At 57.0% G+C, this 18858-nt stretch overlaps 1 protein-coding gene across 1 annotated transcript; it reads left to right on the plus strand.

The window, feature by feature from the left end:
• Positions 1–1866: 1866 nt before the first annotated feature.
• Positions 1867–17708, plus strand: WNT4 (Wnt family member 4). Its single transcript, XM_087755773.1, has 5 exons — positions 1867–2064; positions 13218–13453; positions 15652–15783; positions 16139–16281; positions 16506–17708. Exons 1-5 carry the CDS (start codon positions 1988–1990, stop codon positions 16971–16973), a joined length of 1056 nt encoding a protein of 351 aa, XP_087611899.1. The 5' UTR covers positions 1867–1987; the 3' UTR covers positions 16974–17708.
• The last annotated feature ends 1150 nt before the right edge of the window (positions 17709–18858 follow it).

Genomic DNA, 18858 nt, shown 5'->3' on the forward strand with positions numbered 1-18858 from the left:
CCGGGCACCAGGAGCACCTCGGCCAGGGATGCTCCTCGGGCTGCAGGTGTCCGCACCGGCCAGGGTGCGCCCACGACCCATGCAGAAATCTGGGAGCATGCCCACCTCTCTGGCTTCTGTTGAACTCCGGTGTTTCTCCTTGGGGGGGGGGAATAACACATCTGAGGCCCAAAAATATGATCTGCCCATGGACCCACGTGGCTCTGGCCAGCCAGCCGCGGCCCTCTAACCTCTCATTCCCCTTAGCCTTTCAATTAGCTCTTGCCTTCCTGACGACTTCACTCAACACCCAGAGCGATTAGAAGCCAGAGGAAGGCCACGGCTTTGTCTCGAACGATGAGCCAGATTAATCAGCTCCAGTTGCACTGAATTACCCAGTCGGGGCTCACAGCAACAACCTCCGATTCACCGGCAAAGCAGCCAGCATCCCGCTTTCAGCCGGGATAATCAGCAAGGACGTGAAAGCCAGATGAATGACTAGGTGAGGGTGGGCTGCCGCCTGTCAGGAGCTGGAATATAAGTCAAAGCACTTTGAAATTAAATCCTCGCTTTGACAGGGAACTAATGCAGAGATTTTAAAGTAGGTGTAATACACTTAGACAGGCATGTGCGCAGCCCAGCGCAAGTTGCCATGCTTTGAATGAGTGGGTCCCGGCTACACTGAGAGCAGGAAAATGGAGTTGAAAAGACAAAGAGAATTTTGAATAGCTCCAAACCAGCTTGGCAAGATTTTAGAGATGGCAGCAAGAGGTTTTAGTAATGGACCTAACTAATAACATTGTCAGGAGGAGATTTGGTGCACGGTTGTTGGCCACCTGGGATCTTGGATTTCGTACCGAGCAGCCATCTCGCGTCGCTCCTGGCTTTAAATTAAGCCATTTGTGCCCACGTGGACCACTGGGGATAGATGGAGGCATGGTGGACGGGGGAGGAGACGGGGATCATCTCTTGGCCTCCAGGGTGGGCAAGCCGTGCTGCCAATAGCTCCTGGGATTCCAAGAGCTGACCTCTCTAGACAACTTCAGAGGTGGGTTTAAGCCTCGATACTTGGTCAAGCATCACCCTGCACATGCACAGCCCGGAGCCCATCACCAGGTCACCGTGGCTGGCTGCTCTCCACGGGGGCAGACCAAGAGCATTTGCAACCTCGTCCCTGCTGCCGGCTCTGGCCGCTATGCCCTCCTGATAGAACCCCCCCAGACCCCTCTCCTTGTTTGTGAATTATCAAATGCCAAAAGTCGGCCTTTACGGTGAAGCCTCAGAAACTGGGATTTGGGAAATCCCTCCCGATCCAGCGGGTGGTGGTTAACCGGGAACGCAGGCTCGGCGATGCCCGGGCTGCTCCCAGCAATACGGAGACCCGAGGCAGCGCCAGGCCCCATCCCGAGGGCTCTGCTCTTCCACAGCCACGCTTTTATTTTTAGGGAATTTTTTTAGGGAAATTACCCTAAAAGCATCAAATGCGAGAGGAAAAAACCCTCCTCGCCTCCTCCCGATGCTGCCTCCCGGGGGAGCGCACCCCGCCGCGCCCCGACCCCGCCGCACCCACCGCACCCACCCGGGGGGTCCCGGCGGCCGCGGCGGGGCGGAGGGGGGGCCCGCGGCGGGGCAGGGGGCTCCGCCAGAGCCCCCGGTGCCCTCCCCGCCGCCGTCCCGCCTCCGGGGGTGTCCCCGGCGGCGGGTCCCGCCCAGGTAGCGGCGGAGCTGGGGCGGCCCCCGGGGCTGCCCCCGCCCCCGGCCCGCCCCCGGCCCGCCGCTCCATCCCGGGATGGGCCGGCCGAGCTGACAGTCGGGCTCGGCGGCCGCCGCGGGCGCATCCACCGGGCAGCGCCCGCCGCCGCCGCCGCCGCCGCCTCCTGCCCGGCGCCCACCTGCGGCGGCGGCCGCGGCTGCCCCGGGCGGGCGCGGGGGGAGCTGCCGCTGGCTCCGGCTCCGGCTCCGGCTCCGGCTCCGGCTCCGCTCGCTCTCCCCCTGCCTGCCCTCCAGGATGAGCCCGGAGTATTTCCTGCGCTCCTTGCTGCTCATCATCCTCGCCACCTTCTCGGCCAACGCCAGCAACTGGCTGTGAGTAGCCGCGGGGCGAGGGGACCGGGGGCGACCGGGGAGGGGCCGCCGCCGCCGCCACTTGTTGATACCCGCCGGGGCGGCGGAGCAGGTGCCGCCGGGGGCGGCGACGTTGGGGCGCGACCCCCCGCAACGATGCTGCTCGGTAGCCGGCGGGGCATCGGGCTTCGGTCCCCATCGCGCCGGGCACCCGCTGGCCCTGCTGACCCCCAGACCGGTGGCGGCGGGGGTCGCAGCCTGCCTCCCCGGGCAGGTGGGCTGCGGGGGATGCCGACCCTCCCCGGCCGCTCGGGCGTCTCATCGAGGCGGTTTGGACCAGGGCTGGTTATCGAGCCCCCGTCCCCTTTTTGTCCTTAAGTTACGAACCTGGGCCACGCCGGCGGAGGACGGAGGTCAGGGCATGGGGTCAGAGCAGGGCCCGGGGCTTGGCGAGGTGCCGCGTGAGGGCCAGCGGTCCAGGGAAGGATTTGGCAGGGCTGGGGCGGCCGAGCGTGCCAGCCCCGGGGATTTGCGGCGGGCAGGGCTGCCCGCGCTGTGGACCCCCGTTCCCGGTGGGCAGATAGGTGGCGGGGGGCTGCTGCACGCCGCAGAGGAGCCCGGTGACACTGGGAACCCACTGAACAAACACTGAAATAATGTGTAAGGTAAACAGGGGCGGAAATCGTTCTGGAAAATTCCTGCGTGTTTGCCGAGGCGGTGGGACTGTCTTCTGGGGAGACCCCTCCCGGGGCAGAGGGAATGGAGCACGACAGCACTTTCCCACCTAACTTTGAACGAAGGCGCCAGTTCCTCCCCATTAATCTTCTCTGGTGGGAGATGGCGCTTCCCCTGCTCCCAGTGTCGCCGGCTGCCATGAGCTAATTAGCTCCCGGTGCACGCACCCAGCAGACCCACTCTCAGGCTGGGAACGCGAGCCACCTCCATCTCACCTCCCCGGCTCGCCACCGGCAAGGGCAGGTACGCTGTGGCCGGGTGCGGAGTCCCCGGGGCTGCCGGCATGAAAGATCCCGAGTGGCTTGTGCCTCTCCTGACACCTGTGCCCAGGTGGGCACGGTCCCACAAGCACATCCCCTGCGCGAGGCGTCCTCTCCGCGTCCGGATATGGCTCCCGTCTCTCCTGCCTTTAGATTTGGCTTGCTGGAGGCTGTGGGACGTGGGTGGGTTTTGGAGGATGCTCCCTACGCCCCGGGAAAGCGCCAGGTCAGCGGCATTCTCCAAGTGTCCTGCCCGTGGGAAAAGGTGCTCGCCCGTCGGTAGCTGCTGGGGATGCGTTAGCACTTAGTCCTCCTCCCCTCCTCCTTTGCCAGATGGAGCGACTTGCGTACCACGCGTCTCCGGCAAGCGGTGGGTGGATCATAGCAGCTATCAAGGTGGTCTTTTAAGCTGCCACGCTTCTGGTGAAGGTATATTGGGAACTGTGGGAGTGTTTTTCCTGCAGGGAGAAAGTCCTGCTGAGGAAGCCCTGGGGGATGATGTCAGGTCCCTGGAGAGGAGCAGCCTCGGCTGCCCCGGCACAGGCACGGGGAAGCACCTGGCAAAGGGGGAGTTCATGAGCGAGGTCGACAAGCCGCCCGGTGCGGATGCGCAGAGGTGGGACCCCGCACGCAGCCGGGATCGTATTTGGGAAGCCGAGGTGGAGGGGGGTTCGCTGCAACGGCCGGGGAGGGCTGCGTGCAGCCCTCCGTGCTGGCGAAGCAAGGGGTGGGCGCCGGGGCTCGGCCGCGGGAGAGCGGAGGGCTCGTTCCTGCCAACCGGGGAGGAAAAGCAGATGCATTTCAGTGCGTTTGAAAGGAAGGGGAGCAGGTTTTTTTGATGTTGCAAATGTATCGTGATAAAAGGATCGTCCCCCGCTCGGTGCTTTTTATTCTTTGCCTTTAGGATTAAGACAATTCCCATTGTTTATCTTCTCACATCAGAAACAAAGGCTGCCAGAGGCAATAAACAGAGTTAGAAGGATCCCAGGAGTTATCAGATATTCAAGGAATGAGTGTGCCTCGTACGTCTTCGCGAAGCCTCACGCGTGTGGGCTCCGGCGTGCTCTGCGTTATCGCGGAGCTGCCCGGGCGCTGCCAGCCCGCGCCCAGCACACCGGGGCCAGATCCAGCCTCGCCGGGCGCATACTTCTGCGCATAGGTGTGTGCGCTGGGTGGCAGCGCGCGGTGAAGTTTGCTTTTCCAGAAACCTGCTGGATTAGTGATTAAGCTCAGTTGTGACTTCTTTTTTTTTTTTTTTTCCCCCTAAAGCTTCTTTCGACCTGTCCAGACTCGCATTCCCCCAGCGCTTCGGAGAGACGCCGCTTGCAACACTTGAGCTGAAGGTTTTCTGTAAGCCTGGCTTTGTGGGGAAGGGCTCGTTTTGGCCATGCAAATGGTGTCCTCCGAGCCACCCCATCCCATAGAAAAGGGAGACGGTGTAGGTATCTCAGAGGGATCGCTCTGCTACAGCGACCGTTGAGCTGGAAGGGACTTTGCCAAATCTTTTCATTAAACAGACCAAGGTACTTTCTCTCTGGTTAGGAAGCAAACCTCAGGTGTGTTTTCTCAGTGTCTGAGTTTTGGGAGTCGCTGCTTGGCTTGCTGCCTATCCAGAAAACCTCTGTTCTCCAAAACTGAAGAGATGCTCTGTTCTTCCTTCTCGTGAAAGCCTCAAGTTTGCTCTTCCTCCTGCCTTTGGAGGCTCAGAGAGTTTTAAAGCTCTTCCTCCTGCCTCTTCAGGCACAGAACTGTAAAATTAAATAAAGGGCTGTAGCTAGTGCCTTTTAGATCTAGCTGGTTGTGCGCGGGAGGAGTCCAGGGACACCCTTTATACAGGGGAAACAGCCGAGTTACTTTCCAAAGCAACTCACATTTCACAGACTCGATTCAGCTCTTCAACCTGGCCATGCAGCAACGTGGTTGGATTTGGAAGCGTGTTCTCTCAATGGTCCAAAACCATCCCAGTGCTGGGAGTGTTTTGTAGAGGGTTTCAGCCAAACGAGCACCTCTCTGAAGCCAGCATGGGAGTGCAGGGCTCCGGTTTCAGTGGGAGGTAAGGGGCGAGCAGTCATTATTTATTTATTCATTTATTTATCTGTTTTGGAGGGAGGGAAGTCCACCTGAAGAGGTGAACTAGAAAATGTGCGAAGTGGCGCGTGGATGTGAGCATCCCCTAACTGCACGTGGCGTTGGGGCGGCTGGGATCTGTGGCTGTGTGGGTGGTTTGAATGATGAGAGTCAATTCCCATGCCCGGAAAGCATCGGATACAACAGGGCAGGGGTCCTTTATGGGTGAGACCCCTGGTTATCAGGCTATCTGGGAATCAGCCTCTCTCCATTTTCTTGCAGCCAAAACTGGCTTTGGAGGAGGCTCTCCGTGCGGACGCTGAATAGCCGGAGATGCGGTTATGCCATTGCAGAGCAGGGTGTGCCACCAGCAGCTCTGTCTACCCCCTATTTACAGGGGTTTAAAACTTCCGTCTGGGCTTGAGTCTTGGCTTAAAGGGCCAGGAGCACAGATGGGCTTTTAAACCCTTTAAAAAAAAAATGAATTTGAGCACTCAGGGAAAGCTTGAAGACCTTGCAAGTGTCCGAACAAGCCTGGCTAAGCAGCTGCCCTCTAATAGTAACCACTTTAAAGGGCTGGAGAGGGAGGGATAAAAGGAGTTTGGGTTTCTCTGGCCCCCTTTCATCTGAACATCACAAAGTGCTTTACAAATGCAGGGCCTGATTCTCCATGCTCACCCCTGCCAGCTTTGCAGTGGGGATGTTGCAAGAGCAGCCTGAACGCTCATTTTGTGCCAGTTTGGGTCATTGTGCAATGTAGAGGATTTGGGAAGAAGCATGCCTGGGTCCTACACTTGCATCCCTCTGGTTTCAAACCAGACTTGGTTTTTTTTTTTAAGGTGAATCTCCCCAGCTGTGGTAGGGGGGAGAGGCCACTTCGCTTTGAGCCTGGCTTGGTTGAATTTTGTACGAGATTCTTTGCATTGTCAGTGCGACCCTCCCATTTTTCCACCTGGTGAGGAACCGGTCCAGCATTTTCCCAGCAGATGCCATGCCGCCACGGCGCTGATTCAGCAGATGCAGCTAGCTCCGGGGCAGAGCTGCGCCCGCCGAGCCCCGCTCCCCTCCCTGCGCTCTTGTTTTTGGGTGCGAGGATGGCATCGAGAAGGTTCCCCGGTCACGTCTGGTCTGGCAGGCGGGATGGCGGATTGCACCGATTGGGTTGGATGGAGAACTTCCTTGCTTTGAGGGCCACTGCGGGGGTGGGTGAGTCGCTCTCCACTTTTGGGGTACCCAGAGCATCTTTGCATTGCTCTGGGAACCTGCCGGGTCTGTGAGGTTGGTGCGTGCAACCAGTGGCACCCATTCCCCAAGGGTGTGGGGAGGGAGAGCGAAACCAGCAGCCTCCAATGGAAATATTTTTTAATTTCTATTCATTCATTTATTTATAAGTCTTGCCGCTTTTGACAAAACCAGCTTATTTTAGCTCAGCAATGAAAACAGACTGGCTTTAAGGGTTGCATCCTGCAGAGGCAAGAGACCTCCGCCAATTTTGGCGCTGGACTTCCAACCAGCTTGGCTTGTCTCCGAGCTCTGGTCCTGCCTGGCGGGAAGGTTCAGGGCGGCGTGTGCCAGGGTGTAGGAGGGATCCGTGCTCTCGGGCTCCTCGGCGGTGATGGGCATTTTTGTCTTTTCCAAAGGATGCCTTAAATAAAGCTACTCCCCAGTCTTTAGTAGCAGGGCCTTATTCGAGGGAGGATGGACATGAGTGAGATAAAACCACCCTGCACCCCAGGTTGTGCAGAATTGGGTCAGCTCCAAATACCAGCAATAGCAAGAAGCAGATTTCTTTTTTGCAATGGTTTGCTCTGACTCCATGAGTCAGAACTGGACTTTTGCATTGAAGCAAAAAAATGTTTATGTTACTCTGCTGAGAGCTACTGTCCTCTCAATTAATTCATCCTTGCAGATGGAGAGAAATGAATTACAGCCATTTATTTGGGATTTCTTAAAATGATGAAATTGCTGAGCAATCCTGGAAGTTAACAGTTTCCAGGAGGTTCTTCCGTGTTTCCTTACAAGTGCAACGACGCTGGCTCTTACAATATTTGGTGATTTTTTTTCTTAAAGCTTGAAAGCCTTGCGAACCCACAAAAATCTCAGTCATCTAAGGCTGCTCGAATGACAAGCTCTGCTCTGGATACAAAGTGCAGGTAACCTTTGCTTGGCTCCAGCCCCAGGGTCTCTCCCCCCACGCCTGTGGGTGACCCCCGACAGCGTCCTCCAGGCGCTGCTGCCATGCAGCTGGGAAGGTGGCCTGCAGGATCTGGCTGGCTCAGCAGAACCGAAGCCAGTATTGTGCTTTCATGAAATTACTTGGGGGGAAAAAAATTAATTGAGTATCTTGGCCGATGGAGAGCAGCCTGGGGTCTCTCGCAAGTGGGGCGAGATCAAACTAATCCTGCAGAAGTCTCCTCTCACCACCTATTTGTAAATTCTGATCGAAACAAAAAGCTCATCAGATTCTCTCCAACCAGGTCTAGCCTGAAGCACTGCATGAGGGGAATTCCCGCAGAGCTCAGCCCGGTGGCCTGCACTTGCTTCCTCTTGCAACAAGGCATTGCTGGTGTGCTCAAGCCCAGGCGTAGCTTCTATTAACTTGCAAAGGAAGATGCAGTAAAAGATATTTCCTACACATCCAAAGCAGATTTCCAAAGTGGTTGCTGCTCTCAGGGTCTTCCCAGCTTCCACCCCGGTCTTCCCAGCTTCCACCCCGGTCTTCCCAGCTTCCACCCTGGTCTTCCCCATCACAAAGTGGAGATGTTGCCCCGGGATGCTCAGAAAGCCAAGCAGCGCTGGCTTGGGACCAGCAGCCGGGCCATCACACTGTCCCCAGAGACTTGTGATGGGGGAAGCAGGCCACCAGCAATGTTTGGTGCATGGGTAGATGGGTGTTTGCTAGGTGCAGATGGTGTTAGGTGCAGGGTCCAAGATGTGGGAGGACAGGATTTGAGCTGTAGGGTCACGTTTGAGCTCAGGCTCCTACAGCTGCACACTCAGGTCTGTAGGCAGGTAGTGGTGAGCATGGCAATGCCTCCTCCTGGGAGACCGTTTTGGCAATTGGAGGTGGAGATTAGGGTGTGAAAAGCATGGTTTCAGCCAAGAGATGAAATGTGCAGGAACTGTGGCAGGAAGGACTGAGCCAGAGAGCTGCTCTTCTTCCAGGGAAGAAACCAGACAGCCTCTCAGATGATGACTTTGTAAATCATGGTCTACACTTAGAAGGGATGGAAAGGTGGGATATCTAATCCCAGGAGGGGATGCCTGGTATCTGGGAGGGACATGTCCTGCTGCAGAGCCATCAGCTGGATGAGGGCAGTCCTGCAGGTTGCAGGTCTCCAGCAGATCCTGACAGGACCATGCCCAAGTTGGCAGACCTGCTGAACCATGCCAAGGCTGTGGGTGGTACCTACAAGCCTGGCCCTGTTGGCACAGGCTCCTTGCGGTGCCTGGTCAGTACCCTTCTCTGCATGCATCTGTCTGTCTATCTTTATGCACTTTTGGTTTTTCCGTCCCAAACAAGCCTTTTCTTCTTCCTCAGAAGAAACCTGTCTGCACAAGGCAGTCTCAACCCCAAGTACACCCCTGAGTCACTGGCTGACCATACGTCCAGCCACAAGAGGCACAGAGATGCGCTGCTGATCCGGGCTGACTTTGTTCCTCCACGAGCAGGGAGGGCGTTGGCAGAGGGTGACCCTCAGAGAGGAGCAGAGCTGGAGCATCTTTGCAATTTAAGACCTGAGCAAGCCTTTTGTGGCCTTGCCCAGGCAGGTATCCCAGGCAGGTTGAGTGTTTGCTGAACAGGGTGAAGCTTCTGAGCTCATCTGACTTCTCAGCATCTCTAAGTGACCTATCAGTGATGCCACTGGCCTGGGTCTGACTGTTACCATCTTCAGGAAAATATTCCCAAAATGAGACAATATGAAGAGTTCTCACACTTGAAACTCATTTGTTTAAATAAAAGAAACACCAGAGATTTCTGCTTTCTCCAAGACATCTGCTACATCTTCCCTGACCCGCCTCTGTTGAGAATTTGTCAATGACTCAAATTTCCACACCTTCCCACAGCAGGGAATCCCCTCCCCTCTCCTTCTGGCTGTATCTGCCAACCGCTGTGGCTCTTCCAATGTCGGCTTGTCATTCCACCGATTAGTCTTCCTCCTGAAATTATTATCGTCATTTTTATTTACGTAGGGCTTTCCCCCCTGCCCCACCTTTTCAAAGCTCCCTGGATTTGAGGTTTCCTTATTTGCCATCTTGCAGGGTGGATCAACTGCAGCTGCTTACATTATGGGGCTTCAATCTTGATCTATATATTGTGGATGGAAAAAAAGGAAGGGCCTTCCATCATTTTTGTGTTAAATCGATGACTTTTATTAAAAGGGAGTGACTCATCTGCATTTAAAGGCAGGAGAAAAGAAACATAAATGCCATGATGAAGCAAGAAGACAAAACTTGAACAAATGGCTTGGGCAGCAGCTCACCCCTTGAAACATTATTTATTTGCCCAGTCTTGAAAAAGGAAGAAAATACGCCATTATTGGGGTTTTTTTCCACAAGCAGGGCTGTTTGGAGGCTGCACGTGAGACTGAAGTCATAACCTAGAGCTCTGCACAGCTCTGCACAGCATTCGAGATGTGAACCAGGATGGAGATCTGCACCGAGACCTTGCAGAGGGCAGGAACTGTTGAGTTTGTGCCTGTCTCGCTGTGTGTGCAGGTAGACAAAGGCTTTGTCTGTGGTTTCTACCACCTCAGTCCAGGAAAATGAAGTTTGGAGCAAGTTCCTCCTTAAGGACCAGGCGAAGTGCTAGAGCCAGGTTTCCATGGTGACCGTGGGATGCTGCGGGTGGGTTTGGTGCCTTGCTTGTGCTCCACAGCCCTGAGAAACACTCTGTGAGTCGCGGGGTAGAAGTATCTTTGAGGTCTGGTGAAGGCAGAGCACGTTTCCCAGCTCTTATCTCGCCCTTCACCTGCCCCAGAGAGGGGAAAAGAGGCGAGATGTTCCTGTCCAGCGCCCCTGAACATGGTGGGGAGAGATGCCATGTGAAAGCCTCAAAGCTGAGGTCCTTCAGCAAAGGTCCTTCCCTACATCCTTGACTCAACCTCCGGATCCCTCCGGGACCAAGGAACAGGATGGGAGCCTCCCCCCACCAAGAAACGCACCTTGTTTGGAAAGGGGTGGGACGCATGGGATGTAGGAAACTGGTAGCAAGCTGGGAGTTTGATGGGGCCGTGGCATTTTAGGCCCAGTTGCCTCCATCCCCAAGGAGAGGCAGACACGCATGGGCTGAGGAGGGATGATGGCATACAGAGGATCTGTCACGGGGGAGAGAGGCCAGAGCACCATTCTGGATAACTTCATCTTATTTGCCTGCCTTGCAAAACAAATTACCAGACCTGTTCTTGGAGAGCTGTACCTATCTTTGAAGCATCCTTGGCCTTCGTTTTATCATCCCAAACAGCATTAAATGCTTGTTGGGGAGGCATCTTATCAGGCACATCTACTTGGAAAGGCTTGAAAGGCTCTTGTCACGCTTGTCTTGTGCGTGCTTTGAATTTATAGCTCCCCATTGCCTGGAGAAACCCACCAAGCTGGGAAATATATTAGAAAAGGAGATGATGCCCCCATCCTGAGCAGAGCTGATATTAATGTGGCTGTTACACCTGCGGCACAGCTCTCTCCTGCCAAGGTGCCTGCAGTCGGACGGGGCACTGACTCATCGGCAGGACCGGCCGTGCTGCTTTGCCGGAGCTGGTTCTCTGCTATGATAAATGCTGCTTAAGTTGCAGCAGGGGGGGAAAAACCAAATCAGCACAAGGGCTTAGTACTGGAGGCAGAATCTGGTTTTCTTGGCTTCCAGGCTCAAAGCTGATCAACCAACCCACGGTGTCTTGGGATGAATCCCACCACTCTGCCCCGTGTCAGCTTCCCCATGCCCACACTGAAGCCATGGCTGGACCTGTGAGGGGACAGAGCTGTCACAGTCACTCCGGGCTTGCTCGGCATCAAACATCCTCAAAGCTCCGGAGGATGGTTTGCTGCCTTCATCCTGGCTCAGACGAGAGCAGCAAGATGCTGGAACAGCAATTGTCACATTCCATGTCCAGGACCACAGCACGGGAACAAGGATGCTCGTTGCATGGTGTGGGGGCCAGCAGAAACGTGACAGCCCTGGGCTTGGCCACGGTGGCGTTTCCAAGCCAGCAGTGGGCATCAGGGAGCCACGCGGCCAGTCCTCTGCAAACAGGGCTGTGCCCTTGGAGGAGCAGAAGGCTTTGGGCAAAGATGCTTAGCTGGTATAAAGGCTAGAAAAGAACTTGGCTCTGAAAGCACGGCAGCCTGCCACTTCCCGCTGTCCGAGAGGCATTGCATCAAGTGATCTCCACGCACAAGGAAAGCTGAATGCTTTTGACGGCTCGCCATGCAGACTCCCCACGGACGCTGCAAGCCAAGTGGGCTTTCTCACCGTCTCCCACGGCCCCCCAGTTGTGAGCGTGAAACCAAGCTGGTGAATAATTCTGCTGATGCACAGAAGAGAAAATCCTGTTCTCTCCTCCTGGGGCAAACTGGCAGGGCTAATGGGAGGAAGAGGCTGTGACAACTTGATTTTGTGGCTGAAGTCAGCATATCTGCCTCCTGGGACACATGGGAACAGGCAGGGAGCAGGAGCCACTTTTGCACAGTCACTTCTCGGAGGCGAGCAGGGCTTCAAAGGAAAAATTCTTAGCAGGATGTCGCAACTTGGGAGGAGGAGGAAAAAAACAAGCAAACAAAAAAACCCACAAGCTCTGTAGGGCTGGGAAATGCAGAGTCAAGGAATGAGGCTTCCAAAAAGCCTCTGCTCGGTACTCGCATCTCTCGGTGCAGACGAGGTAGCAACGTGAGCTGACGCTGGCGATTCCTGAGGATGTTAAAGCTCGGTGCGGTCAGCGGGTGCAAGCGTGAGTTTTGCCTGTCCAGTGCAGGGATCTCCCTTCTCCACAGCAGGATGGGGCTCCACCCGTGGCAGCGTCACTTAAAGTGGGTGCCGGCAGCCACGGGAAGGAGGGAGGCTCAGGTAGGCGCGTGCCAGCACAGGTACAGACAGAAGAACTGGAATTACACAGCAGCCTGACCGAGCTGTGCGGGTCTGTTAAAACCCCTCTGGGATGCAGAGGCTGGGGCAGGAGGATGGACCTGGGAGATGGGCAAGCACGCACGTGTGCAGGGCGCGGTGGGTTGGGTTACTGGGATGTGCAGGATGGACCACCGTGCTCACGTGCTCAGTGGGGAGATGCCAAGAGCTTGCGGGGTGCTTGCCCCAAAAGGGTAAGATTCTTCTTCCTCCTAATGCTGTCACTTGAGAGCAGCTCTGTAACTCCTTCTGCTGAGGATGGGACGGTGGAAAGCAGAGCACATGGTCATCTCCACGCAGGGCCAGTCTTTTCCAGGTCAGCAAAGACCTCGTGGCCATGTTCACGAGCTGGGCTGGTGGAGGAGATGCCCAGCATGTGCCGGCTCCTGACTCTGTCCTCCCCACTTCAAGCCCTGCTCAAATCCCAAGTGGTGGGAAACCTGGCAGCTCCCAGAGCCCATCCTTGCCTGCTGGGGGCCGGGGGAGCTAAAAGCAGGCTCCAGGAGGGAAGTGGTTTGGAGGGTGATGTTTGTCCGTGATGAGCACACAGCCACGCTGCGGGAGCAGTGTGGCAGCTGGAGCTGGCAGCCGAGCGCCTGTCCTGCTTGTTTTGGCTGACTTCAGAGACCTCTGGCTTTTCCTAGTAGCACTTGGATGTGCCGGTACTCAGGAGACCTGACCGGGCACATTCAGACAACGCCGAAAATATCTTCCTTGCAGGCAATAGAGGCAAAGGGGAGCCAGCAGCTGGGCTCCCCAAGAGACAGGGGACCAGGCTGCAGAGGGATGGTTGTTTTGCTTGGGCTTGCTCTCTGCCAGCCAAAAACGCATCCTGTGGATTTAAGGTGACCCCAGATGGGCACCAGCTCTCAGCTACGGAGGGGAGGAGAGGCTAGGTCTCCTCGCTTTCTGCGGTGCACGGTGTCCCAGCTGAACGTGGATTCATGCTCCCCCAACCCTTGCCTCCTAACCAGTTGTGCTGGCTGTCACGGCAGGTACCTGGCGAAGCTGTCTTCAGTGGGAAGCATCTCCGAGGAGGAGACCTGCGAGAAGCTGAAGGGCTTGATCCAGCGCCAGGTGCAGATGTGCAAGAGGAACCTGGAGGTGATGGACTCGGTGCGGCGTGGAGCCCAGCTGGCCATCGAGGAGTGCCAGTACCAGTTCCGCAACCGCCGCTGGAACTGCTCCACGCTGGACACCCTGCCCGTCTTTGGCAAGGTGGTAACGCAAGGTGAGCCGAGAGGACATGTGCCTGGGGTGCTGCTGCGTGGGGAATGGCTACAGCAGCAGTCTGGTGGGCTGCAGGCAGGTTTTGCTTGCTTGCCCCTGAGCCAGCGGCTGGGGAGCATAGGGAACAGCCCAGCGTTGGATCTTGGGGAGGACAGGTCTTCCCTGGGCATTTCAGCAGGGCTCTTTTGACTGTATTAGGGGCAGCAAATCCAGACCCTTGCAGTTGCTGGGTGCTTCCTCTCCCAAACGTTTTTCACACCCAGCAGGTGCCCATCACATGGAGGCACCAGGCCAGGGCCTCCGGAGAGCCTGGACGTTTTACAAGGACATGCTAAGTTCGAGCAGGGATCTAAAGTCACCCTGCGGTCCAATCTCTGCCCCGCCAAGCTCGGGAGCTTCGCTCCGCAAAGCCGTGGCTGCAGCGGGATGCTGGATTCAGTCGGTCTCTTCTCCGGGCAGCCCTGAAGCGGTGACCACTGCCAGGCTGGCGCGCCGCTCACCAGCGGAGCCGTCTGCGGGTGAGACCTTGGGAGGACAGCCCTCTGCCGCCCGATGCGAGTAAAACACACGGTGGCTGGACCCTCTGAGGACAGCATCATCGCCCGCCGCCATCACCCAGCTGCCAGCCTTCAGCGGGGATTTATGGCCAGGGCAGCCCCCAGCCCCTCCGATCCCAGCGGTGCGCAGGCATCTCGGAGGCACGGGGGTGTGATCAAACCAAGCAAGGACCCAGAGCATCGGGGTGAGGAGGCGGAGGGGGAAGCCCCTCTGCAACTCCTGGAGACCACCGAAGCGGCCCTTGCCTCCCCTCGGGTGCCTCTGCCACCTCTGATGCACCGTCTCGCTTCCCATCCCAGGACCCATAGACCAAAGCCTCCCCCCCCCCAGCTCCTTGTTTGACTTTCCTCCCCTCAACGCAGGGGTGAAGATCTCTTCTTGTGAAGGTTCAGGGACTGGAAATACCAGAAATACCAGAAACTAAAAGTCGTCTCTTTTTAGGCAGCCACAGCACAAACCGACCAACACGATCCTACTATTAACCTCGATTAACTTGGAGGCGGTTCAGTCCCCGCACTGGCTGGGTCCTCCCCAGCCACTGCCGCCCGGGCCAGATTACAGCTGGGCCACCAAAGTCTGGGCTGCGACCACCAAAGTAGCTGCCCTCCGTCCGACCGGCGAGCTGGGGCGATGTCTGCTTGCAAGCCATGCCCCCCTCTACCCCTAGCATGGGACTACCCCAAATGCCAACCCTACTTGCTCGGAAACGAGGGGCTGTGTCCTCAACCAGCCTCGGAGGATGGTGGGGATTTGGGTGTTGCAAGGGCTGATCCCTGGCCACGCTGCCCTGTGTGTTTATGCCCAGGGCTGTCCCGTGACTTCCCAAACAAGCTCTTCCTAACTGTGGGACGCCGCAACGGTAGACGCAAGAGCTGGGAAGGGGCTGCACCCTGGGGGCCAGCGTCATTTTCCAAGGCACTTTGGGAGCAGAGTGGAGCGTTGCAGGGTAGTTTGGGAGGTGCTGGGAGCTACAGGACCCTGGGTGAGAGGATGGCAAGGATCTGCAGCTGCAGGAGATGTTCCTGGATGTGGAAAGCAGCCAGCTATTTTGGATGCAGGAGGGATTTCATGGCAGAGGTGTCCTGCAAGCACCAGGCAAGACAGTCTCTTCATATAAGCTCTGGAGGGCTCTCCCCACGTTGGCAATACAGCCTTTGCATCGCCCTCATTGCCAAGTTATAATTTGCCCATCGCATTCATGTTTTTAACCTTGTGGGGCAGTTCCCAGCTCCCTCGCTATTGCAAGACAGGGCTCTCACTGCAAACGACAGAGCTGCAAACAATCTCCCAGCGTCGAGGCGTCTCTGCTGAGACTGGCGCGGGCTTGGCACTAAGCAGGCAGCGTGCCTGGGAGTAGGGGGGATGAGTGTCCTGCCTGGGGTACCCCACCTTGGGAGGAAGAGACGGAGCAAAGGCCTTGACTTGATAGCTCGGCATAGCGTATTTTGTCGAGAACCAGTTTTCAGACCAGCTTTTCAAGGGGGTTTATGTGCAACACCAGTGTTAGGAGGGAAGAGGAGCAGAGACACAGTAACCACCCACCAAGGGTCTTTGGCCACCTGGCTGCATGCCTTCCAGAAAGCCCTCTCGCATGTCTCAGACTTGCTGCCACATTTCCCACCATCATTTGTGCTGTTGCAGGGACGCGGGAGGCAGCATTCGTCTATGCCATCTCTTCGGCAGGGGTGGCCTTCGCAGTGACCCGAGCCTGCAGCAGCGGCGAGCTGGACAAGTGTGGATGTGACCGCACGGTGCAGGGCGGCAGCCCACAGGGTGAGCATGCAGGGCCGGGGGCAATCGAGCGGGGATGCAAAAAGGCCAAGCATGGAAATGCACACTCCCTGGAGCCATCCAGAAAGGAGGTAAAAGAAAAAGCCTCCTGTTAGTCTACGTGAGTCCCTCAAAAAGGCATCTGGGAGCATCACCCATGGGACAGAGAAAGCATCTTGTCCATGTCCCCCCCCCAGGTCCACACTCCCCAGCTTCCCCAGTCCCCTTAGGCAGCCCAGCCCAGTGGGTAGTGAGACAGAAGAGGGGGCAGGTCAGCTGTATTTTAGCAAGAGTGGGGCTGGAGAGGACGAGCAAGGCAGGCTGGCTGTATCTGTCTCATCCGTGCTCTCTGCCTTAGGCTTCCAGTGGTCGGGCTGCTCCGATAACATCGCCTACGGCGTGGCCTTCTCGCAGTCCTTCGTCGACGTCCGTGAGAGGAGCAAAGGGGCTTCTTCCAACAGAGCGTTAATGAACCTCCACAACAACGAGGCAGGGAGGAAGGTAATGGTGAGGGGGAAACCCCGGCAGCCAGTGCGGCTCTGCAGCATCCCAGCTGGGGTCTGCAGCCGCTGCTGGAACCTGTTTGGCTTCATTTAATCCCATCAGCTCACGTGCATCAGCATCGCTTTCTGCACAACCCTTCCAGACCCCGCATGTCGCACCCTTCTTGCTGTGTCCATCCCGAGCTGACTGTCCCGTCTCGTTTCTTGTGTCCGTTCCTCCAGGCGATCCTGAACAACATGCGGGTGGAGTGCAAGTGTCACGGCGTCTCAGGCTCGTGTGAGTTCAAGACGTGCTGGAAAGCCATGCCCCCCTTCCGCAAAGTGGGCAACGTCCTGAAGGAGAAATTCGACGGTGCCACGGAGGTCGAGCAGAGCGAGATCGGGTCCACCAAAGTGCTGGTGCCCAAAAACTCCCAGTTCAAGCCGCACACGGATGAGGACCTTGTCTACCTGGACTCCAGCCCCGACTTCTGTGACCACGACCTCAAGAACGGGGTGCTGGGCACCAGCGGCCGGCAGTGCAACAAGACCTCCAAGGCTATCGATGGCTGCGAGCTGATGTGCTGCGGCCGCGGCTTTCATACGGACGAAGTGGAGGTTGTGGAAAGGTGCAGCTGCAAATTCCACTGGTGCTGCTCCGTCAAGTGCAAACCCTGCCATCGGGTGGTGGAAATCCATACGTGCCGGTGATGCACGGAGGGGAGCACCCATCCGTCCCCCTCTCTAACTGACCCTGCTTCTCCCTTGCCCCACGGCCAGGACTGGGGAAGTGACCCAGACGCTGCAGGGAGAGCACAGCTCTTTACAGAGACAGAGCCCCAGAAGAAAACAGATTTTAAAGAAAAAAAAATATTTAAAGTTTCAAAAAATTGATCATTGTTGGCTTTTTTTTATTTTGTTTTGTTTGCTTGCTTTATTTATTGCCGAAGCCAGAGCCCCTGGTGTCCTGTGCCAGCAGGGACGTGTCTGCTCTCGGCGGCTGGCTGGGGACCTGCGTGATGCCTGCTCTCATCGGATGAGCTCCTGCTGACTCTGGAGCATTGCAAACGGGAGGTGTTTAAGCCGAGGCTAGCATTAGGCACTCGGTATCTTCTCTCACAGTTATTTTTATTTGTTTAAGGCATGCGCTGAGCATCCCAGAGCACTGCTTGGCTTGGCTGAGCCTCGGGAGGGGATGGAGCGCAGCCAGCGCATGCAGCCCGGTGCACGACGGTGACGGGGTGGCACTGTCCCTGGGAGTTAAGCTCAACGCGGGGACAGCCCAGCCAGGGTGATCAGTAATGAGGGGGACGTGGGACACTGCTGCATCCCCTTGTTGTGGGATGCTCGATGGCCTCCTGGGCGTTGGATGGATTTTGGAGCAGCTCCAGTGGCCACTCTGATTTACAGAAGCTCCTCAGCAGCTGCCCAGGGCTGTTGGAGGACGCAATGTTCCCCCCACGCTCCCCTTCCCCTTGCAAGGCCCCTTCCCCCCTCGTTTCTCCAGCACCTTCTTTAACTGGAGACTGTGAAGAGGGTCCAGAGAGGCCATGGTACCCGCAATCCAGTGACTCTTAATGGAGCTGGGAGCTGATGGGAAGAAATCCCAGGGGATTTCTTTTCCTCTGTCCCATAACTGCCCCCACCTTGCTCACCAGCATCCCACAACCAGGCCTCCTCTTCTTCCTCCACATGCCTGCTCTCCACACCCAGTGAGGGCCCTGGGGACAGCCCCCATCTCCTGGGCTGCTGAGAAAAGCAAAAGGATAAAGTGGAGCAATTGCTGGGGGTGGGGAAAGATGCTGCTGGGGGGAAAGGCACTGCTCGTGCTCTGCCGCTACCCTCGGGCAGCAGGAGAGGAGGGCTGAGCCGGAGGGATGCTGCCATGTGTGCCCCGACCACCGGGATTTAGTGCAGCAGGGCCCCAGCTGCCCTGTCTTGCTCCCCGCGGGCTGGCCTGGAGCGATGCCATGAGGATAACGCGCTGTCCTACCCGCTCCGGCTTCCCTTCTGCCTGGGATCGGGTTAGTGCAGAGTCCTTGCTGCCGGGCTGCAGGACGAAATATTTGGAGAACTAATAAGCAGAGGGGCACTGCGAGGGGAGGTGGAAAGCGAACTGGTTCCTCTCTCCCTCACCCACTTGTCTGCGAGTCGAGAGGCAAAAAGAGAGTGGAGAAAAACCTCGAAATGGCACCTCGAGCCAACAGGAACATCTGCCCACAGTGCAGCGAGGAGCTGGCATGGGGTGGCATCGCCGAGCCCTCCGGTGCAAGCTGGGAGCTCTCTGCATGGTCCAGAAAAGCCCGGAGCTGAGACCATCACCCTCTGGGCTGGGGGGCGTCTTCGCAAACCTGCAGTCTTGTTTTTCTTCATTGCTTCATCTTCAGAGGGGAAAGGTTGGGGGAACGCGCAGACATACATTAAATCCCGTCTGTGCTGTGGCAGTGATGGGCTGGGGGAGAGTCTGTGGTCGCTGGAAAGCCTCCAGACACCATCCGGCTGGACGGCTGCTGACAACTGACTCGAAGCAGCGCAGGGCGAGGGAGCTTTGCATCGCGGCATCCCCCCGATACCCCCCGGCTGCCTCCCCCCTGCC

Source organism: Nipponia nippon, unplaced genomic scaffold (assembly GCF_047370975.1).
Source record: "Nipponia nippon isolate SJK-2023a ecotype South Korea unplaced genomic scaffold, ASM4737097v1 scaffold_19, whole genome shotgun sequence".
Taxonomy (NCBI): domain Eukaryota; kingdom Metazoa; phylum Chordata; class Aves; order Pelecaniformes; family Threskiornithidae; genus Nipponia; species Nipponia nippon.

Coding starts and splice junctions, on each gene's coding strand:
- WNT4 (XM_087755773.1), top strand. CDS start 1,988: ATGAGCCCGGAGTATTTCCTGCGCTCCTTGCTGCTCATCATCCTCGCC. Junction 15,784..16,138: donor GCAGGGCGGCAGCCCACAGG/GTGAGCATGCAG, acceptor TCTCTGCCTTAG/GCTTCCAGTGGTCGGGCTGC. Junction 16,282..16,505: donor ACAACGAGGCAGGGAGGAAG/GTAATGGTGAGG, acceptor CCGTTCCTCCAG/GCGATCCTGAACAACATGCG.